This window comes from Fistularia commersonii, chromosome 15, assembly GCF_037954325.1.
Source record: "Fistularia commersonii isolate RoL2024-O1a breed Wild chromosome 15, RoL_Fcom_v1.0, whole genome shotgun sequence".
Lineage (NCBI taxonomy): Eukaryota > Metazoa > Chordata > Actinopteri > Syngnathiformes > Fistulariidae > Fistularia > Fistularia commersonii.
In genome coordinates this window covers 17,990,001-18,015,119 of record NC_141298.1, presented here as the reverse complement: position 1 = coordinate 18,015,119, position 25,119 = coordinate 17,990,001, and the positions used below count along the sequence as shown (strand labels likewise).

The window sequence follows — 25,119 nt, the reverse complement described above, 5'->3', positions numbered from 1 at the left end:
GAGGAACTGTCTTTATTGGTGCAACAAACCGCGCATGTGTGTGTGTGTGTGTGTGTGTGTGTGTGTGTGTGTGTGTGTGTGTGTGTGTGTGAGAGAGACGCCTGACCTCTGTGCAAAAACAAACACACAAGAGTGATTATGACCGGATTACGGCCGACATGCTAAACAGCCATTTCTCTCTTCTCGGTAAATATCCCGCTCCCGCCCTTGGAGTGCGTCGAAGCGGCGCCCGGTGCGAGGAGGAGACGGCGGCGGCGTAACGGGTACGATCTGTGACTTATTCGAACCGTGCGGCGTTGCGTGGCAGCGAGGTCACGGTGGGATGTGGAGAAGCGTCCCGGCGTCAGACGACACCGCGCGCTCAGCGTCCAGGTATGTCGGGGTTATTCAGCGCGGCGGCTCCCGTGTTGAGTTTCTCGGCAGCGCCACGCCGCCCCGCGGAGCGGTATCATCACGCCGGGCTCACAATGGCGGCGGTGTCTTCTTTCCCATTCAACAGCTCCGCAACAAAAGGCCTCTGGAACACCTGCGGTGACGGCCAGAAGAAGCGGATCTGGCCCGGAGGGGTTTGTCAAAGTGTGCCGCCGCAGAGGCGTCGCCCTCCAGGCCGCCGTGACCTTAACACACACACACACACACACACACACACACATGCACGTCACACAGCAGCGTGACAGCTGACATCTCCCTACGCCTGTCCTGGTATCTGCAGCTTCACCCGCGCTGGAGCAGGAAATCAAGAGGAATTTTGGAGTTGTTTTTGGATCGCTGTCAACGTCTGGGAAAGCAGGTCACCGCTGGCAAGCGCGCAAACGCCGCCGCTCACGCGTGCGACGGTGTTCGCGGGCGAGGCGAGGCAGGGCCGGCCGTGGCGTGCGGCGCTTCGCCTGCCGTGGCGGCGAACGCGTACCGAGGCCTGCATCTTGTTGACCTACTTGGTGCTCTTTGACTAATCCCCGGCGATCCCGCGGGTGTTTGGGGAGGAGCTCTCCTCCGGTTTCCTCTGCATTTGAATCTCAGATGGCGGAGGCGGGGCCTCGGGACCGCCGGGGGGATTTCAGCCGAACGCCTGCCAACATAACGCGCAATGTTTCCGTAGCCGCCCGCCGCCGCCGCCGCCGCCGCTGTCATCCGTCCGACTGTTTCATTTTTGACGGTTTCCAACCTCCGGCCCGACAAGACACCGATACCACCGTTTGGTCAGTGTGTCAAAGTGTGTGTGTTTTCTTGGCAATCAGGGGCCTTGTCGTCCCGATCGTGTTCCCGGCTATCAGCGCCGGCCTATCAGCTTACGCAGGAAACCCGAAACCCCCTCCGACACACAGCCGACACGCAGCCTCCGTGTATGAGGGTTTTATTACTCCTGTCCGGGCCGGTCCCATTACTCTTTCACCTTGGGCTTTACGGCTCCGCTCACCTGTCCGCGCCCGCAGTGCACGCCATTTGGGAGCTTCATGAGTCACACACACACACACACACACACACACACACACACACACACGGGCGGATGCCAGATTTCAGTGAAACACCCGCCGAGGCAAAGTTTCCAGCTTTGTTTTTGTTTTTCAACCGCGCCGTTTGCTTTCACGTGTGTGTGTGGTGGCGGCCGTGGGGAGGGGTGGCTCGGGAGGGGGAGGGGGAGGGGGAAGGGGCGGGACTAATCCGCCGCCAGAGCTGATGTTGGTTTTGCGGTGGACGAGTTTCTTTGTTTGACGGGGGCTTTGCTGGGAGGACACAGCGGGGGCTGAGCTGGAGAGTCGGATATCAGGAACAGAGGCACCTTACTATCCCTGTTGCTGCTGCTGCTGCTGCTGCTGTTGCTGCTGCACTCACACACACACACACACACACACATGTGTCGGTGACTTTAAAAACACAGCGCTGTCCCTGGGCCCTCGTCCTTCCTCCACCCATCCAACACCAGCCATTCCCACGGGGCCGTTAACATCCTATTGACCCTGCTCACTCATTATCAGATCAGCATGGAACACACTGGGGCACTTTAACCCGCTGTGTAACCGCACACACACACACACACACACACACACACACACACACACACACACACACACTCAGAGATTACCCTGCTCTCAGATCAGTATTTTGGCCCGCTGCTTAATAGCGCTGCCACCCCGGTCCCGCAGCAGGGCGCTAAGCTAGTTCCGCCGCCGTTGTCTTTCCGCCAGGAGCCCGGCGGCGCCCATCGGTGCGTCTCCTCCGCAGATGCCGGCGGGTCCCGGGGGACGGCCCCGGCTCAGCCGCGCCCCCCGGATGATTGTCAGTAAATTTGTTGACATAAATGTAGCCGGGCTCCTAATGAGCTGCCAGGCTGCGTCGGCTCCGGCAGTCGGGCTGATTTTAGCTCATTACGCTTTTACGCCGAGACGCCTAACAATAGATTAAAGCATAAAGCGGGATATTTTATTCATCTGAGGGGCCCGTTCGCCGGCGCTCAGAAACATCTCGCAGACATTAGAATGCGGCGTGGACGTGTGTGACGTGCGCGCGTGCGTGCGTGTGTGACAGCCCCCTTCCAGCCATTGAAATTCATGAGGGGTCCGAGGCAGCGCCGTACTCATGTAGGCACAAAGCCTGCACATCTAATGTTTATTGATAGCAAAGCCTACATAGGCTGTTATTATTTCAAGGCAGTGTGGGAAGGCTTACGTGTGTGTGTGTGTGTGTGTGTGTGTTTGCGCAAACGGGGTGTTTGTTTGTGTCACACAAAAAACAGATTAGTGAAAACACCGAGGTAAAATAAGCAGCCTGACCTTGCTCTGAAACTGAAAGGCAATCCTCTGAATGATCCGCGGGTCAGTAGCTTTGTCCTTCAGACAGTTAAAGTCTATCCTTCTCATCCTCCCCCTCCTCCCCACCTGTCTCTGCCTTCCCTCCCGCAGCCTCGCTCCGCTCGCCTTTCTTCCACACTACTTACCTTCCCCGTGCCTAATGCAACACTTATTCTCCTTTGGCGTCCCGCCTCTCCAAACCTCACACACACACACACACACATGCGGTGCTTGATGGGCATGTTGTCTTTTCATGTCTGGTTTGAGCTCAGCTGCTCGTGTTATTCCAAGACGTGATTGTTCCCCGTGACAGGCCGCCGTGGCACCGATGCGTCTGATGCGCCGCGGCGCGGCGCCGGGAAGCGGGCCGGCCGCTTCAAGACTGTAACCGAAAGTGGGTTGCCAGGTGAGCGCCGCCCCCCCCATCTCGCAAGGATGCCTCAAGAGCTGCGGCGCTCACTTGGAATTGCAACTGTGTCAGCAAGTTCCAGCTGTCAGTTATGCAATGTCTAATTACTGTGTTTGTGTGCGTGTGTGTTTTGCGCATCCGTGCACCCATTTTTATTTTTCAAGACGGAGATCTTCACTCGGCAGTCGTACCTCCGCGGTTGATCCACAAAACCGGGCCGGACGAGTAGAACCGAGGCTCACGGCTCCGGGCGGCTCATCCGACCTCCTGGAAATCTTCACAAGGGAGAGGTTTGACACTCCTTGGCCCCCGGGGACCTTCTGGCTCCCGTCGGGTGGCTTCCACGACGTCACCGCTCGCACCAGGAAGACCGAAGGTGTGGAAGGACCTCCTGTCCGAGACCTTCGCTCCTTCGCATCGGGCCGCCGCGCCGGTGTGTTGTGCGAACACTCGACGCGCCATCTGACCACGCCTCTCCTCTGAGAGCCGGGAAAAGGCGAGAGGACGGACCTTGTGCTTTCCTGGAAAGCTGGGCTCGTGACCGGCCAGGTGTCCAGATACCCACATTCTGCAAGCCGAGAACCAACGTTTTCCCACGAAAGCTCCTAAAAAGGAGATTATTCTTCAGACTCTCCGGCGATGTCATTGCATTGTTCCTTCGCTTCCAGTCCGAACGGCGTCCGAACGGCAGATTAACCGCCGCTCCCGGGGTTAACCGGGGTGAACACATCATTGAGAGGTTAATCTCCAGATCGTGGAGTGACATAAGCGCACCTCCTGTCAGCTTAGAGGCGTCACGTGACCGAACCCGCTGGAAATAGACCAACGTATAGATATCAGCGTAACATCATCCCGCTCTTCTCATTCCGAGGCTCGGGATCCTGAAGTCGGATTCTACGCCGACGACCGTTCGCTCTATTCTGAGGAACCGTTGCTCCAGGGGCGTTCAGGGTGATGGAGGTTGGGGACGGAGAATCCTCTCTCCGACATCAGGCGTGTGCTGCATGTTCTCCGCGGGGGTCGAGGAGGTCCGCAAGCTCCGCCTCCTTCCATTTGGGGGATCTGATTCCATCGAGATGGATTTTTTTGGTCACGGCCTCGGTAAAGGAGGCCGATGGAAGAAACGTCCAAGTATGATTGCGCTAATTAGCGAGGGGCTATTTAAAGCGAGCTGGTTGTCATGACGACTGTCAGCGGCCGTTGCTTCTCCCCGAAAGGTCCGCATCTACCTGTCGGGTCCGCGAGGCCCGCGGACGTTCGCCGGGAACCGACACCGACGACGACATGGCGGATTAAATTAGCGGGGGCTCCCATGTGACCCAGCCTGGCGACGGCGCAAGAGGAGGACGTTTCTTTTTCCAACCGTGACCTTTAGCGGCGCCCGGCCTGCCCCGCTGCCCACAAGAATAGCCCCCCGCGTGGACCCGCGCAAACAGGAGGCGCGCGTCGCCTTGAATGCAAAACTAAAAAAAGAAAAGGTGGGGGCGGAGGGAGGGGGGGGGGGGGGGCATGTGGCAGCCATGTTGGACTGGGGGGGGGTCAGGCCCCCCCGCAGATTCCTTCAGGGGTGCTTAAAGGAGGAGGACGATCAACCACGGGTTGTCAAACGGTTATAAATAGAGCTGTATGTGCTGTTATGTTAAAAAAGGCTATCATGTTAACTGACCCCCCCCCCAACCAACCACTCACACGCACACACACACACACACACACAAACACACACACGCGCGCGCACGCTCGCACACGCGCCTCGCTCTCGGCCAACCCCCGCCGCCGAGTGACGGATCGATTGAGGAGTGTCAGCGGCGGGGAAATAGAGAGATTCAGGATTTACATCGTCCTCTGACACGCTCATATAAACGCCCCCCCAATGATAAAGAGGCGGCGGCGGCGACGACAAGGACGGCGGGCCGGCCGCTCGGCTCCGGCAAAAGTCAAAAGATCTGCCCGCCGCCGCCCTCCCCGCCTCTCTTTTAGCAGATTTCAGTGCAAAGCACATAACCTTTGTGAATTATTTAGTTTATTGACCTCTGCGGGGATTTAATATGAAGGTCGTTTCCTGCTGGCAGAGCGAGCGCCGGCGGGGTCCTCAGGTGACACGGCCAAGGTCGCCCGTCTCCCGCCAGTTAATAATATATTTGTCACACGCGGCGCGTTAGCCCCCGACACAGCGCCTCTGCCTTCCACTTGATTAGTGCCACCAATAAGGACTGCCAAAGATAATAAAGTAGACGTTGGCTTAAGGAGACGTGTCAAACGTCCACAGCATCTCGCTCCGTCTCCCCCCCCACCCCCGCATCAACACACACACACACACACACACACACAGATTCACACCCTCTCTGCAACCCCCTCCTCCGCTCTGTTCTTGTTTTATTGTTTCCTAGATGAAGGTTAAAGGGAGATGCTGAACAGACAGAACAGCCCGAGGGCTGTGTTGGGCCCGGCTGCAGCAAACGCAACCAACCCCTTCGCCCTTTCCGTCGCCGCCCTCCCGCGAGGCGACGCGGCGCCCCGGCGCGGCGGCGGCGGGCGGCCTCCGAGGGCGAGTCGGGCCCGAGCCGCGGTCTTCGACGGGCGGCGGTAGAGAGCCGCCGCTCCCCGACCGCGCCTGTCACTGATAATAATCACCGAGAGCTATGGAGTCTTATTAGCGCCGCCGTTTGGCCCAGACAAAATGGCGCCCCGTAGGTGAAGCCCAGGTGAATTATGAGGAAGGGGAGCAAGGCAATGCAGCAAGGGTGGCAAATATTTCCTGGCACGGAGCTGCAATAAAGTTTGCGAGGATATAGAGCGGGGGGTTTAAATCTTGGAGGGGTGAACGAGCCTTAAGTGCAACATTATTGATTTGTTTGTATGAGTGTGGCCGATAATGGATAATGCAGGAGGCGCCGCCATGAAAACGGGCCGGGAGGCGGTGGAAAAGGCGAAGCCGCAAAAGGGCCGAGTCCCCCGCCCGCCGAGGCCCAGGCCACCCTCCGGAAACAGTTTGCATCCGGTGGATTGGGGGTTGGGGAGGTCACGGCAAGGTCGGCGTGACGACCATACGGAGCGAACACCTGTGACATACTGGAGATTGCTGCTGACAATGATATCGCGTCAGGTGTGCGCTGGTCGACCGCGCGGCTACGTAGATAACGCCGGCGACGCGAGGTCCCTCGGCCTCCCGCGGGACACGTGACAAAGCACAGAACACTAATATTCCACGTTTGTGACGAGTCAACATGGAGAGCTGATGCTAATTCTACAGCTAGCTGCTTGAATATGTTCTGAAATGTTTAAAGGGGATTTGCTGCGAAGCCGTGGAGGAGCGCCTTTAGCATCCTGCTGCACATTCTCACTGCTAACGGCTAAAATTCATTCATTCATTCATGCATTCATTCATTCCAAACACGGCTGATCCTGCAGTCAGGCGTCACGCGTCGCTCCATCACAGACCGAAGTATGTTTATATTGTATGTTTATATTCGCCCACGTATTTCCAGCTGTTCACCCTTTCATTCACATCATAAGGACTCACAACATTCACCCTCTCATTGGCGCGTCACCTCCGGGCATCCAACCTTTCACCCTGTCGTTCCCACCTGGACAAGGCAGGGTTTGTGGTGAACCTCCTTTATGGAGGAGACCCACCTCCTTTATGGGGGACGGTGGAGACTCCAGGCCCCTGTGGGAATCCAACCGGGGACCTTCTGGCGACGAGGCGGAGACTCCACCGCCGCTTCTCCTGAAACCTGATTTCACACCTTTCGAGTCACCTTTGCTCCAGTGACGTCTCGGATTCACCGGGATGAAACCGAAGATGCCGAGGGTGACGCCGCCCTTCGCTTCCGATCTGCTGACGCCCAAATGAGAGCGGCGGCCGTCGGGGCCGGTAGGCGGACTCCTCCGACGGCGTTAGCATGATCTATGATTCGCCGGCGACGCGGTACATTTTCCCCCGAATGAATAGATTTGTTGAGTCTATTAATGACATTCTATTCTCGACCCTCTTCCCTATTATCCGCGGCGCCCGGCGCCATCCATAACCGGCCCGCTCCCATCTTATAAATCATCCTCGCCGTCCCCGTCTTTTTCCCCATCACCGCAATTAGGCCCCGCGCCGCCGAGCCGTGTTTGGTAAATCCAGATTAACTCGTCCCACCTTTGTATCTGCGCGGCGGACGAGGAGGATTAATGGCGACGACGACCCGTATCTGTTATACGGGAGGGGAGGGTTAACATCGGGGGGGAGACCTTAATCTCCGCGCTGGCTTCGATTTCTTGAAGGTGATTCCCCTTCGTTTAAGAAATCCCCTTCCTTCCAAATGAGCTCCGCGCGATCGCCGGGCGGCGCCAGATTTGATTTCATGTCCAGATAACGTCGGCCATCTTTGGGGGATCTCCCCCCCCCCCCCCATCAGCGACGACACTTATTGGCCTATTTACGGGGCCAGGGGTCAGCGGGGTCGGGGGGGGGGGGGGGGGGGGGGCTCCCATCCTGAAGTAACGGGGCGTCACGGAGCTCATTAGCAACCAGACGGGCCCTTTTGTAACAGCAAATAAAACAATATTGATTTTTTTTTTTCTTTGCGAGCGGCGACGGGGGCCGTGCATCTTATTGATTAGGATCAAGCACTTATCACTCTGCCGAGCCGGAGTTTGCCGATGTTAAGCACAGGTCTCAGGTCTTAATTACGACGGTGGCCTTTACACGTCCGTCCTGCCTAATGATGCTCCGGCAACACGGCCATGCTTGACCTTCCCCCCTCCGGCGGCGGCGGCGGCGTGGGGGGTCGGGACGCAGGACTCCTCTTACCGGATGATATTTTATTGTTTAATCATTTTATAAACAGCAGCATGCCCCCCCGCCTGTTATTTACCGGTGCCGTCCAGTTCTGTTTCCCCGCCGCCGTCACAGATCCGTGGACGAGCGCCGCGTGTCCAGGTGACTTTGAACGCCGAGTCATGCTTTGCACCTCCTGGATTATTCTCCTCTATTTTTTTCATTCTTTATAAAAGGGTTAATTCTGCAGGAACGGCGGCCATTTTTTTAGGAGGGTGGAGGAGCTGCAGGAGCACGACGGCGAGGACCCGCGGGTCGGGATCCACGTGGACTCGTCACACGAGGCAGCGACGGTGAAGGTTGTCGCCTAAGTAGGTCATCCAGGGTGGATGTCTGGGTGGGCCGGCTCCCCTCAGGACCAAACATCTCCAAGAGCAAGCGGGAAAACATCTGTCCGAGCAGAAAGACGGGCCTTTTATTTCAGAGAAAGATTAACCTTCCCCCTGGGTGAGGGGGCGGAGCTTAACCAACCATCTGAACCCCCGGCTTGGACAAATAAATACCCCCCCCCTCCGCCGGGACCCCCTCAGTATGAAGGCGGACCCCAGTAAACCAAACCACCTGGGTGGCTTCCTTCACAGGATCCTATCTGGCCCGTCTGGAGCAGGTCCAGGTCCAGGTCCAGAACATCTCAGCAGATGGAGGGAGATTCATGGCTGCTGTGATTGGGCGAGAGGTGAGGTCACCCTGGACCAATCACAGGGCCTCTTATTCACCATTCACCCTCTCATTCAGGCGTCTGGACAATGTGTGGTCTCCATGAACATGGAGAACATGGAGGCTCCACGCAGGGAGGAACCTGCGGGAACCCAAGCAGGGACCTTCTGGTGGAGGAGGAGGCTCCAACCTCTGCTCCACCACAACCCACACTGCTTCAAGACAAATCCCACTGAGGTTTCCTCAGCGTGGGAACGTGATGGGGTTTGGAGCCGAGGTTGTTCTTCACCCTGCAAGACGCTGGAGCTCGAAGGAGGACGGAGGATGAAGGTGTGACCAGCAGACGCGCCCAGAACAAATGTGCATCTACACTGTATAACCATCAGTTCTGCACGCACAGCAAACACTGCAGGAAGGTGTGTGTGTGTGTGTGTGTGTGTGTGTTCATGCTAATGGAGGGAGATGTCAGTGGGTGTGACGGCGTAGCTTTATTGATGCTCCTCACAGGACTGAGACCACGGCGTGAATTATCGCCGCCGCCGCCTCTGAGATATGGAAGGGAGTGTGGAGGCGACGGCGTCCGGATGCAGGTGTGCGGCTGGAGATCTGCATCCGAAAGGGGGAACAAACCCCCGAGCGGACGCCGGACGGCGGCGGCGGTGGATTAGCGGGCTGAGCGGAAGCGACGCCGCTCCGGATTTCTGCTGTCAGCGGTTGAATGTGGGTACTGGGTCAATCAATGGTTCCTCCTCCTCCTCCGGTGATCTTCTCAGATCAGTGGAGGAGGGAGAAAAATCAATGAAGTAAAGTAATCACTCGGCGGAAGATACAGCGGCGGCCCGCGGCCTGCCGCCCGCCGCCGCCCGGCTACCTGAGTTCCATTTCACGCATCGGCGGCCGCGACACAAACACACAGCGCCGGCCCGGATTCCCATCTTCGACAACACCCGGCGCCCCCCGACCCCCCGAGGAAACTCCCAGATTGCGCCGCCGCCGCCGCCTCGCCAGCAGCAGCCTATTGATCCGGCGTCAGGCGCTCGGACACGCCACATTTCCAAAATGCCAAGTGGCAGAAAAAACAAAAAAACAAAAAAACGACCTCCTCTCTTGTGGTGACATCACTAGGCTCCGCCCCCTCCACTCCACAAAATGGCTCCCGACACACCGAATGATTTTCTGGCGTAGCGTCTCCCTTTCCTTCGCTGACCCCGCCTCCTCCTGGAACCCCCCCCCACAGCGCTGCTGTTACCCCCGCCGAGGGTTGCGGGGTCACGGGGGGCAAATCCACGGCGGGGTATTTGTTTGACAATTGTAAAATGCAAATAAGCGCATACTGCGGAGGAGCTGCTGTGCTAACAGAGGACCTGAGAGGGAGGTCGGCCGGGGGGTCGGCAGCCATGTTGTTCACACACGGGTTGAAGGAGGTCTTCTGGGTTCTCCTCCATCAGATCCTCTGATTTTATTTATTTAGAGTCTGCATGGGGGGCATCTACAAATACACTGATCAGGAGGACAAAGGGGCAATATGGCTCAGAGAAGTGAAGGAGGAGAGGAGGTGGAAGACTGAAGGAGAGGAAGAGACAGTTAAAGAGGAGGAGGAGAGCTTGAGATGGAGAGACTCAGAGGTCAGAGGTCAAAGGTCGCTCATATCCCTGTATTTCCATATTATTCACTTTGGTGAAACCAAGAAAAATGTAACCTTGCTGCTGCTGCAGGACCAGACATCTCCTTCTGCTCATTCACAACCTACTACACACACAAACACACACACACACACACACTCACACACACACACACACACACACAGACACATACACACGGTGTGAAGGCATCACAATAATCCATCAACCAAACAAACCTCCTCCACTCACACCACCCTCAGCCTGTCCTCCTGCCTCTTCCCAGGTGTGTGTGTGAGTGTGTGTGTGTGTGTGTGTGTGTGTGTGTGTGTGTGTGTGTGTGTGTGTGTGTGAGTGGGGTTGAGAGCAGCTTGATCCAGCCCATCAACCATGTTGAGAGTGGAAATATCTGCTCCTGCTCCTCCTTTCAGAGCCACCAGAGTCTTCTGGAGCACGAAGACGTCACCTGAGCAGGAACAGAAGCCTCAGTGGTCCACCAGGAGGACATGGACAACATCTCCATGAGCCTCCGCACAGGAAACATCTACTGTGTGTGTGTGTGTGTGTGTGTGTGTGTGTGTGTGTGTGTGTGTGTGTGTGTGGGAGTGACAGCTCCTGCATGTGATTGGACTGAGGGAGGAACCTGGAGAACCCTGAGGAACCCCGGCAGCCACGGAGAACATGCAGACCTCCAGGCAGCGGGGGGGTCTCACCTCTGCCCCCCGTGCCGTATGAATGTAGAAGATGGTCCAGCTTGCAGGTTCTCCTGCCCCCGTTTCAGGAGCCCCATTTAAAAAGGGGGTTTGTGTATCTCCAGTGCAGGAGGCCCACGTTCCACCTGACGTCCGTCCCTGCAGGGCGCCGTCCTCCTCCTGGAAGAATCCTCGGCTGCGAGTCGACCCGCCGTGACCTCCTCCTCGCCGTCCGGCCCTCCAAACATCTTCTCCGGAACCGTCCCACTCCTGCAGGGGGCGCCGCGGGCCGAGCCGAGCCCAGCGAATTTCTTCTTTCTGGTCTTCGGAAGGTGTTCCTGGGAGTGTCAGGGTCATCCTGATCTCTGATCGCTCTCCTCCTCCTCTTCCTCTCCTCGTCTGTGTTTTTTTGTGATGTTATCTTTCCTCCGTCCTCCCACTCGCTGCCGTTCCCCGAAGCCGTCTCCGGGATGAACGCCTCATTGTTTTTGTCCTCGCGGCGAAGCGGGATGAGGATGAGGAGCGTCTGACCTTTGTTTTTACTTCTTCTGAAATCACCGGAGGTCACGTCCGGGCCGATGACGGTCGACGCCATCGACCGTCGGGTCGCCGGGCTTCCCGCCTCATTCGTCCGGGGAAAAGTTACGTCCGTTCCTCGGCCGATCGCCGCGGAAATACGGTAAACTTTCCCGACGCCATATTGTTCCTGACAGGCGTGGAGCTCCTCGTCAGCCGCCCTCCAGTTGTTGCGCGTCGGCGCCGCCGCGCGTCGAGGTGCCATCCATCTGTTCGCCAAGGTTAGGCCTGTTTACTTGTCATTCCGATCATGCGCGGCGCCGGGTTTTCGCACAAATCAAGTGCACCTTCAGATGTCGCTCCTCGGCGGGGGGGGGTGAGTGATCGAGGGGAAGACGCGGCGCCTCCTCCGGAGGGGCTCCGGAATTGATGTGCCCTTTTGGCTCCGGTGAGGGTGACCTTAAAAAAAAATCAGAAACGCTCGGCGAGCGTCGCCAATGCCGATCAATCTCGGCCCCGCCGCGCGCCGCTCGGACCCTCCGGCGGCGGTCGGATTCCAGGACGGGTACGAGGAGGGGAGTTATCAGAGGCCGCGGAATTCAAATGCGACGGCGTGCTCGGACCCGCCGGCCGGCCGGATCTGATATCGCCTCCTGCAATTTCCCTCCGCCGCCGCAGGGGGAGGGGCCGACGCTGCGGAGTCATTATCGTCGCTCCATCCTCGCCGTCGCCGCTGGAAATGTCCCGTCGGAGGAGGGCGCCGACCTTGTCGAGGCGCACGCCGCGCAGATGTCTTGGATAAAGAGCAGGGTGCGTGCGCACGGGGTGCGCGTGCACGCCGGGGGTACGATCTGATCGCGACGTCCAATGAGAGCCAACTGGAGCAGAAAAGGCAGTGGAAGTTCAGGAGGCATGGAGACAAAAGGAGGGGGGGGTGATGAAGTGCTGCACGGGCAAGACATCTTCACACACACACACACACACACACTGTGGAGAACATGCACACACACTCCTATAGTCCATTACCTCAACCCGGCTCTCCACCTCCCCCTGACCCTGTCATCCCGTCCCCTTCACCCTCTTCCTCCTCCCGACTCATTACTCCCTCACCCCGTATCCGCCGCCGCCCTCCACCTGTTCCCCCCTCCCCTCCCCCCCTACCCGTTGCCGTGGCGGCGGGCGCCACGGTGAGTAATTCTCCCAGTGATACGGCTCCTGACCTTTCGCTGCACCCGGAGACGAGAGCGGGATTTTTTTTCCCCTCCCCTCCTCGCCGGCGTCACTCCTCATCGGCCGTGACGGCTGGCGGCGCCGGGCACCGGAACCGAGGGGGAAGCAGGCGGGGGGGAGCTGACGGGGGGGGGGGCTGTCAAGGCGCACGGTGTCAGGCGTGACCCCCCCTTCCTCGCCGCCCCCAGGTGGCCTGCGGGCTGACAGGAGACAGAGACGCTATTTGTTGCGTCAAACACCTCGGACGAAGATGTCAGGCGGCATGGCGGCGGCGCCGCCTCCGCCTCCACGCCGCTCCGCCGCCTCCATCCACCACCGGAGGCGTCCGCCGGAGGCCGGAGGCCGGTTTGAGCCTCCCCGGGAAGCCGAACGCCCCGATGATCCTCCACGCCGCTTGACTCTTCTCATAATCCCGCGTTTCATCTGAGCGCTCCTGACATTCAGCTCGGCGGCTCGGAGAGCGAGAAGCTCCCGTCTTCTGCGGCTCGCCGTGAGAGGGAGGTGTTTGATATCCTCCCAGACGGAAGACGCGAAGCCCGAGAAAAGGCGCCATCACATGCGATGAGGAGATGAGAGGAGAAGAGCGGCGGCGGCGGCGGCAGCGGCGGCGGCGGCGTGCGGTTCACGCAGGGGTTAGAACTCGCAAAATCCCAACGAACCAGAGCTTCATGGGAGAACATGCCTCCTCCTCCTCCTCCTCCTTCACACCCAGCCGGAGGAAACCGTAATTGCTGACCAGAAAACAGGTTTATTTTGCTATCCTATTAAACACACACACACACACACGCGCATGCACGTGCACACTGACACCGCTGACGGCAGTCAGAGAGGCAGCACTAATTCCCGAGGCCTCACACACTCCAGTGCACATGGAAGGGGGTGGGAATCTCAGAATTAGCAGCGCGATCACACCAGCCGCCGCCGCCCTTCTTTTATTTTGATTTGATCTATTTGGCGTTCAAAGCTTCCCGCCTTCCTCCCGTTGCAGATATTCACACGTCCAAGGGGGAGACAATCTTTGCTTTTTTTTATTTTAATTTTTATCATTCCAAACAGTTGTGCTCACACGGGGACAGAAATGGGTCACAATTTTTTTTTTTTTTTTAAGAACACGTTCACAGCGTTCTATATTTAGACGTGGCGTGGAGACGCCCGCCGCCGCTCTAAGTCAGCGAGTGGAAACGCTGTTTACCCGTGGACGCGTGCAGAGCGAGGCGCTCTGGAGGAGGAGCTTCCCTCAACCATCCGGAGCTCCGACAAAGGTTTTCTGAAGAAGAAAGAATCTCAGCTGTGATTGGACAGGAGGCGGGGTCACCCCGGACCAATCACAGGGCCGCTTACAGAGACATCCGACCATTCACCCTCTCATTCGGCAACGTCGGGCCTCCAGTGAAACCTCAACATGTGTTTGGACGGTCGGAGGAACCTGGAGAACCCTGAGGAACCCCACGCAGAACGTGGAGAACATGGAGGCTCCACACCTGCTGAGCATCTGTGAGGTGGAAGCCCCTAAATCACTTCTGCACCCTCATTGTTTACTTTGTAAATACAAAGTGAACACGAGTATCGCATTCTGGAAGAATAATGACAATAATAGTAATGATACTTCTTTGGGGTGGAGCTCAGAACGCCACCGTTTACCTTCAGCGCCCGTCAAACTGGTCCGGCGGCGGCGGCGTCCGGACCGCCTGCACGTCAGCGCCCATTATTAGCTCACGTTGTTCCAGACTTGTTCATATGATGTCGTGAGTCCTCTAACCTTGTTAGCTATCCGGATCCACAGCAAAGACCTCCATTGTGCAGGAAAACACGTTTCCTGACCGCGTACACCAATAAACACGGCCGACCCTTTGAATCTTAAAACGCGCCGCCTCGTCAGAAGACGGCTAGAAGGATTCAATTACCATTTACTTGAACTCGTGCGTCCGTCCGCAAGACAAATTCAATAAAAACATACATTTTGAAGCCCTTTTGCGCCAAGTTTTGCGCCGCTAATTTTTGATTACGTCCCGCAGCCACGGAGCCACCCGGGGGAACTTTGCCCTCGGAGAATCTTCCCGGCTCCGCGGTGCCTCGCCGCCCGGCGGGTTCTATTTCAACTCGCACCAGAGCTTCTTTTCCCGGCTAAGAAAAGCCCATTGTTGGCTAAAAGCGGCCCAATCCTAAGCGAGTGCAGATAAAAATCCCCACAGCCTGAACTTGGAGTTTCTGATGGATCCTGCGTGGCGGTTCCTCCTCCTCTTGGACTCTCGGTCACCTGAAGCCAGAAGGTCTTTTTCGGCGCGGAGCTTCGGAGCCAAACCCGCCCCGGCACGCCGAGGCTCCGCTGGCCTGGCAGCCGGCAAAACCAAAATACCAAATCTGGAAAAAACCAAAGCAAATGTACTGAAAGCTGAAAATGCATTTTTTCCCTTTCAAGTTTATTTTAATCGTTCCTCGCCGAACCGCCGGTCTCGCATGGAACGGAGCGCGGCCGCAGAACCCTGGCGACCCGGATCGCCACGGGCCCGGAGGCAGGAGGGGCGGGAAAAACAAATACTCAGACATTTCTGCGTGGTTTTTATCTGTCATTAATCTCACAGCCAATCACAGGCCTCCGTGCAACCCTCAGCCAATCACATGCCTCTGTATTCACACTATATTTGCACACTTTGCACACTGCACATATATATACTGTATAAACACACACACTGTACATATGTACACTATAATATACATGTACACACACACACCGTGTATATATAGTGTACACAATCTACACACTGTATGTCGACTGTTTATATGCACACACGTAATGCATAGATATATTGTATACATATACACATTTTATTGACACCTTGTATGCTGTTTATATAAACACACACACACACACACACAAACACACACACGCACACACACACGTCTATGTACACTGTACATACTGTACATATCAGGCTACATATCCTGTTGTGTCTATACACCATACACTGTATATACTCACTAACATGAACACGGTGTGTATACACACTGTACATGCGGTGGAAAATACACACCCTGTGTGTAAACGTAAGGACATGTTTGTATCTCCGGCCGACCTTTGACCCCTTCACACACACAACTTCACTCCAGCTTCCACCGGTGTCAATAAAATCTGTTTATGAGTGTTTCAGAAACCGATGTCAGGAGATTCTCCGGGCTGTGAAGGTTTCACACAGTAAGCCTTTCATAATGACACACACACACACACACACACACACACACACACACACACGCGTGTGCGCGCGCCCCTGCCCTCCTTCGTTAATGAACACAGAAGACAACAGCAGCGGAGCGGCGCTAAATGAGCGCCGGCAACACGGCGCTTTGTGCTCGCGCCGCTGCCGCCGCTCCTTTTTCCAGCCCCCGCAGACACACTGCGGGTAATTAGCCCGCCGCCGGCATCCGGAGGGAATGAAAGGGCACGCCGCGACCTCGGGGTCACGCCGGATCAAAGGTGGCCCCGGGGCCGGCGGTGGGACCGGCGAGACACAGAGCGCTGTCTTCTGGGGAGGGACGACCTCCAGTGACGGGCTGCGTTATGTAAAAGAGCAGTAAAACAGCGGCGGAAGAAGAATCGGGAGCGGCGGCGATCCGAACGGCGCGCGGCGGCATTACTGTAAGGTTGAAGGTTGAACGCCGCCCCGGGACTGAGATGCGGGGACGCGATGGGCTCACGGAGAGTGACATTTAAAGATAGGGCTGACAGGAAGTGTGGCAACCGCCGTGCCCCGTGGCAACACACACACAAACACACACACACACGATTTCTACACCGCAGACCCCCAACAAACACACCAACACACACACACCTATATCTCTCTCACATGTTAGCTGCATCTCCAGAACGGTGACAGCAAACGTGGATGGCGGCTTTCATTGAAAACACACCACAAAACCCTCCTGCTATTTCTGGACCCCTTTTTAAATTTTTAAAAGGTGTATGTGTGTGTGTGTGTGTGTGTTTCTCGCGGCGGAGGTGCGTGGACGAGTTCCTCCCAGGCGTATCTGAGGAGGCCGAGCTGGATGAGAAGGATGAAACGCGGTTGTTGCCGCGCCGCCCGGTAAGCTCTCGGCATCAGAAACCCGCAGAATCCAATTATCTTATTCATACGCGCCGCCGCGACCTTTGACCCCGCATTCAAATGGTCAATTTCAGTCGGACCGCCGGCGCCGCGAGAAATTGTTTTTTTTTTTTTTTCTTCTTATTTTTTCCCGCACCCGCCGAGAGCTTATCTTGAACCCGAGCGATGTTTTACGGCGGGGATCTGCTTCGGCGTCCTACATAAGTCATCGGGACTACAACTCCCAAGGAGAGCGGCGATCAGATTGGAGGGCTCCGGCGTCAAGGGCGGGGGCGCCGTTTGGAGGTGACATTTCAGTCCACGCAGCAGATGCTGCCAGACTATCTCCCCCGCGCATCTCCGCCGCTCCTTCTCGCCATCACTCTTTCTCTTTTTGGCTTTCCTTCTCCATCCTCCTCCTCCTCTCACACACACACACACACACACATGCTAGCACCATCCCCCCCCCCCCCCCCCACTCTGCGCCGTGCTGACGAGGCAACGGGGAGGAAGCGGTGTAATAAAAGGAAGCGCTAATGAAAGGTCGCGCGGGGTCAACGCGCTCACATACCTTTGGCGGGCGGGAGGACGAGAGGTCATTTATTCCGAGGGGACGGACTGTTTCACTTTTTGACTGCCAGGTGTCAAAGGTTCCAGGGGTCGCGGCAGAGGTCGCGGGGTCGCGGCCTCCGGGTTGAGATCCGGTGCGTCCCGGGGTCGGGGGGTCTCCGCAGGAATGCCGGGGTAAACGGGAGCCCGAGGCGAGGGGGGGGGTCGGGGGGGGGGGGGTCGTCGAAGGCGCTCCTTCGTCCACATTCGGACGACCGGAGAAGAAAGAAGGGAAGCTGGAGGTCAAACCTTCCCCCCCGACCGAAGCCGTAACCGTGATTTAACATGATATTAACACGCGGCTGATGGATCGGAGCGCATCCCGGCCCGGAGGAGTTACGGCGTTCCATTAAACTTTCCCAGATTATCCGTCGCCGCGCCGCCAGAAATTTATCTGCGTTAATATATTCGGTTATTTAAAATCGGCGCTCGGAGTTGCGAAAGGGGGAATAGGAGGTGTCTGGGAAGAGAGGGGCCGCCGAGGGGGGGGCGGCGTGAAGACCGGATGGGAACCCTTGGGGAACCAGCAGGTGCGACACCGCCATCTTCAGGCCGGGTCTGGAAGCGCAGGAGGCCCGTCGGCGCCTTCCTGCCCCCCTGGAGCTCCTCTCGCCCCGGGGGCAGGAACTCGCCGCCGCCGCCTTTGTCGCCGTTTCTCTGTAAAAGGCGTGTTTCTCCGCCGTCCTCCGTCGAGGCCCCCGGGGTCCGCGGGCCGGGGAAAACACAGGTGTGTTTAACGCCGCTCGTCGGCTCGGTCACACACACCCGGGGCGACTCGTCAGCCGGCGTCGGATCCCACGGCCGCACACACTCAGGGACGGCCGGGTCGCCCGGGGACGCCGCCTCTGCCCAGGAAGACGGATGATATTTTATCACGCTTCTTGCTTAGAGGTGCAAAAATACAAAATACTACCTTGTGCTACATAATAATAATTATAATCATCATGAAGAGAAAAAGAAGAATGATGATGACAATGATATCATCAATAGACAAATGGAAAAAAATACAATCATAATTATTAAAAGAACTTTAAAAATGATAGTAATAATGATCATTTTGATAATAACATCAATATGATGCTAAAATCATAATTGTCATTATTGTAAGATTCATAATATCCCTGGTAGAATAATGACACCGTCGATATAATATAATCATAATCTTCATAATAAAGAATATATATTTATAAAGTGCTTTCAATGATAGGAGTTGGATCCAAATGAAATGGCAATCACACTTTTATCCATCCATCCATCCATCCATCCATCCATCCATCCATCCATCCATTCATTCATTCATTCATTCATTCATTCATTCATTCATTTCTCTCCAAGAAGCTCCTGTGTGTGTTTGGACTTCAGGAGGAACCCTGAGGAACCCCCCGCAGACATGGAGAGCAAGGAGGCTCCACTCAGGAAGGTCCCCTGTGGGAATCCAACCATGGACCTTCTTGAACCCCCCCATGTTAATCCCAAGGTGGTGTGGGTTTATTTTTAGCCTCCTCTGCTGAGCAGGATGTAGATGTAGATGCTGCTTGTCAGGTCTCGTCTCCGTGACGCCGTGCAGAAGCAGAAGCAGAAGCAGAAGCAGAAGCAGAAGCAGAAGCCTCCCACACAGCCCTGGTCCAGGACCTCCACGTGACACCGCCGCCGTCCCCTTGACTGCAGCTTAGAACCCTTCCAACAGCTGCGTACGTGTGTGTGTGTGTGTGTGTGTGTTTGTGATTGTGTGTGAAGTGTGTGTTCCTCCCGCTGACCCCGGGAATACATATTTCATAACCTCTCTTCTCACCATGCAAAATTCAGGTGACATCGTTTACAGGTTTTCAGCTTCAACCCCCGTCTCGGAAAAAAAAATGCACGGTTTAATCCTGACCGTCTCTCCCAGGAGTCAGACGGGAGTCACGTCACCATGGCAACCTTTCCTTTCAGCCGGCCACACACACACACGCACGCACACACACACACACACACACACACACGGCCGGCGGAGGTTCTCTAATTAGAGGCGGCGGTGTGGACGCGTCCGCGGGCAGTCGGAGCAGGGGTGCGTTTGGGTTAAAGACGGCGCGGCTCCTCGGCCCCCGCCGCTGAATAATGGATGGGCCCGTGGACCGGCAGCTGGCGGAGGGACCCGTGGAACTCCACACCTTCAGGAGGACGTCTTCTTCTAAATGCATCCTATATTTGGGTCTCGGCGGGTCCCTCGTCCGAAGGTCGCCGGTTCGATTCCCGGCCGCCGGCACGCAAAACCCGGACCTGCGGCGGCTCTGGCGGTCCGGACCTGGACCGAGCGTGAACGGGTGAGTCCGTTCTCGGGGTCTCGGGGGGGCAGAGGCCGTTCCCGGCGGTCGCCGGGCAACCATTCGCCTCCTCATTCAGGTGTCGCGGGGTGAACGCGGCAGGAACCCGTAAAAACGCTGAGAACCTTCTGCACCAGCTGTCACCTTGTTATTTTTCAGCTCCTTCCCAACCCCCCCCTCCCGCCGGACCTCCGAACCCCGGGGTCGTTGCCGGGTCACCGACGGAACGTCGTCATGACTTTATTGACCCGACGGCGCCATCCATCTCCGGCCGCCGCCGCCGCCCTTCAGTTTGGTAAATTGCCCCCCGTCGCCTCCTCCCGCCAGGATGGTTGATTCCCCCGAACCCGGAGGTACATCTGGTCACGACGGGAGGGGGCTGCTTCCTGTCGGGGGGGTCAGGAGATTTAAGCCCGGCTGCGAGGACCAGGAGGTCACAGCACCATCACCCACGCTTCCCGGGCCTCCAGGACACGCACGCCATCCACGCCATCAGTATTGTCAGCGTCCGCGGGTCGGAATGCTGATGTTAGCGTTTATCTAAGAGCGCCGCCGCGGGAGGACGGAGTGAATCACCAGGGAGGAGAAGGAGGAGGTGGAGAAGGAGGAGGTGGAGGAAGAAGAGGAGGAGGTGGAAGAGGAGGAGGTGGAGAAGGAGGAGGTGGAGAAGGAGGAGGTGAGTACTTAATCCTGAGACGACTCCATCAAAAAAGGATTCCCACATGTCAGGTCAGGAAGGTGGAGGTCCAACTGGAACATCTCAAGTATTCCAAAGTGCCAATCAGTGAGACACGTTAAAGGCGTTACATTCATTCATTCATTCATTCATTCATTCAATTCATCAATCACTTATTCATTCATTCATCCATTCACTCATTCATTCATTCACTCACTCCCTCATTCAATCAATCAATCATTAATTCATTCATTCACTCCCTCATTCAATCAATCATTAATTCATTCACTCCTTCATTCATTCAATCAATCAATCACTTATTCATTCATCCATTCACTCATTCATCCATTCACTCATTCATTCATTCATTCACTCCTTCATTCATTCACTCAATCAATCAATCACTCCTTTATTCATCATTCACTCCATTCATTCATTCATTCATTCATTCATTCATCTGTTCCTGCATTCATTCATTCCTTCATTCATTCATTCAGCTGTTCATTCATCCATCCACTCATTCATTCATCCATCATCCATCACGCATTCATGCAAGCAATCATTCATTCACTCCTTCATTCACACCTTCATTCAATCAATCATTCAGTCAATCACTCCTTCATTCATCATTCATCCATCCACTCATTCATTCATCCATTCAGCTGTTCATTCATCCATCTGCTCATTCATTCATCCATTCACCTGTTCTTGCATTCATTTATTCATCCACTCATTCATTCATTCCTTCATTCATTCATTCATTCATTCAGCTGTTCATTCATCCATCCACTCATTCATTCATCCATTCATCTGTTCTTGCATTCATTCATTCATCCACTCATTCATTCATCCATTCACCTGTTCTTGCATTCATTCATTCATCCACTCATTCATTCATTCCTTCATTCATTCATTCATTCAGCTGTTCATTCATCCATCCACTCATTCATTCATCCATTCATCTGTTCTTGCATTCATTCATTCCTTCATTCCTTCATTCATTCATTCAGCTGTTCATTCATCCATCCACTCATTCATTCATCCATTCATCTGTTCTTGCATTCATTCATTCCTTCATTCCTTCATTCATTCATTCATTCATCCACTCATTCATTCATCCATCATCCATCACGCATTCATGCAAGCAATCATTCATTCATTCATTCCTTCATGAACTCATTCATCTACAGAGTTTCTCCTGCAGTCATGGTTGTGGGGGTGACGCCTGTCCCTGCTGTTTCCCCCTGGACCAATCACAGGGCCTCATGTGGAGCCCATTCACCCTCTCATCCACACTTCTAGACAGCACAGGGTCTCCGCCTGGGAGGCGTCTGCCGCTCTGCCGCTCTGCCGCTCTGCCGCTCGTGAACGTGAACGCCAAGATGCGGAATCCAACCCCTCCGGCTCCTCCGTCCCCTCCTGACCGAGGGGCGTCAGGATGAGTTGTCCAGCGGAGTCCTGGAGATGTTCGGGTTAGAAGAGGAGTTCTCCTCCGGGGCGGCGTCTGGCCAACACAGAGACTTTGTCCTAATTCTGTGACCCAGTTTGGCGGCGGAGGCCCCCGACCACCGCCACGGCAACGGGCTTCTTTATCTCCAGCCAGGAGAAGGTGGAGAACGTCATGAAGAATGTTTGCCATCGGTTCTCATTCAGATGGACCTCCAGGAACAACAGCGGGTCTTTACCCCTCTCACACCGCCAGGAGGTGGGAGTGTCCTCCTCCTCCTCCTCCTCCTCCAGGAGGTGGTGGTGTCCAGCAAACACCAGGAGAGGAACAACAGGCGGGGATTAAAAGAACCCCCGGGTTTATCAGCAAACAATCACGCCAACGTTCGCATGGCGAGCACACCGACACGTGACATCGAGGGGTTCACACACCTGCCCTCGTCCTCCCCAGACTCACGGTGTGTGTGTGTGTGTGTGTGTGTGTGTGTGTGTGTGTGTATTGTCCGTGCGCTCCGGGTGGGCCGGCGGCGGCCGGTGACGGCTCACTGCATCTATTGGATTAGGTGAGGGATTTCAGAGCGGGATTAGGCCAGTGGGCTGGAGGGAGCGTGGAGGCTGCGTGACACTTTACATCACAGGGGTGTGGACCAGGCCGTGCACGCACGCGCACGTGTGTGTGTGTGTGTGTGTGTGTGTGTGTGTGCGCACACGCGATCGAAAGTGTCGGGCGGCGTGCAGCTGCTCGCCATTGTCTTCTGCAAGTATGAACCTGTTCTGCTTCACGCTGGTAAGAGCCTTTTTCCCACTTTCTGCAAAAAAACGCTTCCGGTTTTTCCGTCGGGGAAAGTTTTTTAATCCTCGGCGCTTCGGAGGGAAACGGGGGCCGTGAAGGGAAAGGAGGGAAAGGCACCGCCGTGGGAGAGACGGTGATGTTATTGTTCTTGACAAGGACCTGAAGTTGCTTCGAAGCTGCAACCCCCTCCTCGCTCCTTCCGGGATGATTTTTAGAAAACCCGTCTCGCTCGGACGCCGCCGCCGCTTCACGTCTGGAAATGTCACTTCCTGACGCGGGTAATCAATGGGCTAATTACAACCGGCGAAATGTGAGGATCGAATGCGACGTCCGATGGCTCGTCCGGCCAAGGGCGCACGTGTGGAGGATTACCGTCGCCGTGGATACGGAGAGAAAACACATGATTTATCGATACTTGGTGTAAATAAATGCATCGATGAGAAGAAATGGATTCTTATCGCGACTCATTCAGTTGTTCCTTATGTGGCGGACAGGAAATATATTTACGTAAGTCGTGATGTCAGCTCACGTTCGAGTCTTTTTTAAATCTTTAAATGATTTAGTCTTGTTCGTGATCTATCTTCGTACCTCGGTGTTAGATAACAGATTAGCACCGGCGGCTAAAAGCTAAAAGCGCTAACGTTCCGACGGGATGATTTTTGGCAGCTCGCTCCCACGAGAGCGGCTTTATCCAGATCCTTTAAATAAAGCCATTCGGTGACGTGGCACGTTTGCAGCAGGGTGGCGCTTTGCCGCCCGGGGAGAAACCGAAGCTGTCCGGGGTCAGAGGTCGCGGAGTAACCTGCCCGGATTTAACTTCCGCAGGAAGTACACCAAAGTATGCCCGCTATTGATTTCACCTGAGTGAGCGACACGCCAATCGCATCTGCGGCGGAGCCCGACCATTAGATCACAACTGCTCATTGATTTTTGTAGCACTCCTGCAGATGGTTCGTCCCAGAATGTTCATCACTCACAGGATACGGTTCGGCAGCGCTCACTTCTAATGGCGGCGGTCGTCAACATGACTGATTTTCGCCTCTCTCTTGCCCTCTGACCAGGAGGGCTCCTCGGAGAGCATCTACGAACCGGCCCACAGCCAGACCCTGAAGGACGTGCTGCCCAAGTACCAGTTCAGCCCTCTGCTGCGACGCAGGCCCGACTGGGCCGGATCAGACCCGTCCATCAGCTGCGTGAGTTTGCACAGGTTTACCTGCCGAGAGCAGATCCTGTAAAAAGGTTGTTTGCACGAGATGGTGAGGTGCAGTGAGAGCAGGGAGCTGCATTGTACCTTTGTAGACCTCAAGAAAGCAAACCAACAGGGTGCCAGGAGAGGAATTACAGAACTGCATGAGGCTGCAGTTGCAGAGATGTACGCTAGACTGGTGCAAGACATGTATGCCAGCTGTGAGACAGTGGTGAGGTATGCTGTAAGTGTGACAGACAAGTTCAAGGAGGCGGATGGGACTGTTTGAGGAAGGCTGCAGTGGCAGAGAAGTTTGCTAGACTGGCGCAAGACATGTATGCCAACTGTGAGGCGGTGGTGAGGTGTGCTGTAGGTGTGACAGACAAGTTCAAGGAGGTGGATGGGACTGTTTGAGGAAGGCTGCAGTGGCAGAGAAGTATGCTAGACTGGTGCAAGACATGTATAGCAACTGTGAGGCAGTGGTGAGGTGTGCTGTGGGTGTGACAGGGAAGTTCAAGGAGGAGGTGGGACTCCATCAGGGGTCAGCTCTGAGCCCCTTCCTGTTTGCAGGGGTGATGGACAGGCCGACAGATGAGGTTAGACACGGACCCTCGTGGACCATGATGTGTGCAGATGACATTGTGATCTGTAGTGAGAGCAGGAAGCAGGTGGAGGGACATCTAGAGAGGTGGAGGTTGGCCCTGGAGAGGAGAGGGATGGAGCTTAGCTGGAGAAAGACAGAGTACATGTGTGTGAATGAGAGGAACCCAAGAGGAACGGTGACGCACAGGGAGTTTAGATGAAGAAGGTGGAGGAGTGCCATGGGTCAACAGGTCAGAGCAATGGAGAGGTGGAGGAACAAGCAGGTTCGAAAAGGTGGAGAAAGAGATTGCGGGACAGCACATGTTACGCTTGTAACTCGTGTCCTTCATGAAGTGACATCTCCTCAACCTCCTGTCCATCTGTCTCCTCAAGGAGCGTCACCAGAGCGCGACCAGATCCAAACGAACCAACCGAAGGTACGTGAAGCTCCGCCGGCTGACCTCATCTCCCTTTCCTCGCCATCGCAGAGGTTTTGAAAATGTCCGTCCGGCCGTTGCAGGTCCTGCGTCCCGTCATCCTCGCTGGACGGTGAGACATCAGGTGGGCGTGGCATGACAACCCCAGATGTTTGAACAGATCCCAGGCTGGAGCTGTGACACCTCGCCGTCTGCCTCTCTCTCTCCACAACAGAAGGAGACGTCAATCATTCCTGCTGGATGTCTGGACACTCGCCTCAGCAGAAGACGC

At 55.8% G+C, this 25,119-nt stretch overlaps 1 protein-coding gene across 2 annotated transcripts in view; it reads left to right on the top strand.

Moving 5' to 3' along the window:
- The first annotated feature begins 22,513 nt into the window (after nt 1-22,513).
- Nucleotides 22,514-25,119, top strand: part of samsn1b (SAM domain, SH3 domain and nuclear localisation signals 1b) — an 8,583-nt gene continuing 5,977 nt past the window's right edge. Inside the window, exons 1-5 of one of the 2 annotated variants that reach the window (XM_086160721.1) lie at nt 22,514-22,637; nt 23,705-23,836; nt 24,805-24,848; nt 24,932-24,960; nt 25,063-25,119. The exon at nt 25,063-25,119 is cut by the window's right edge and continues 12 nt beyond it. In XM_086160721.1, coding sequence (XP_086016847.1) covers nt 22,614-22,637; nt 23,705-23,836; nt 24,805-24,848; nt 24,932-24,960; nt 25,063-25,119 — 286 coding nt within the window. In that variant the 5' untranslated portion in view covers nt 22,514-22,613. Of the gene's footprint in view, nt 22,638-23,704; nt 23,837-24,804; nt 24,849-24,931; nt 24,973-25,062 lie in introns of both variants that reach the window. The other variant, XM_086160720.1, reaches the window with a different exon arrangement.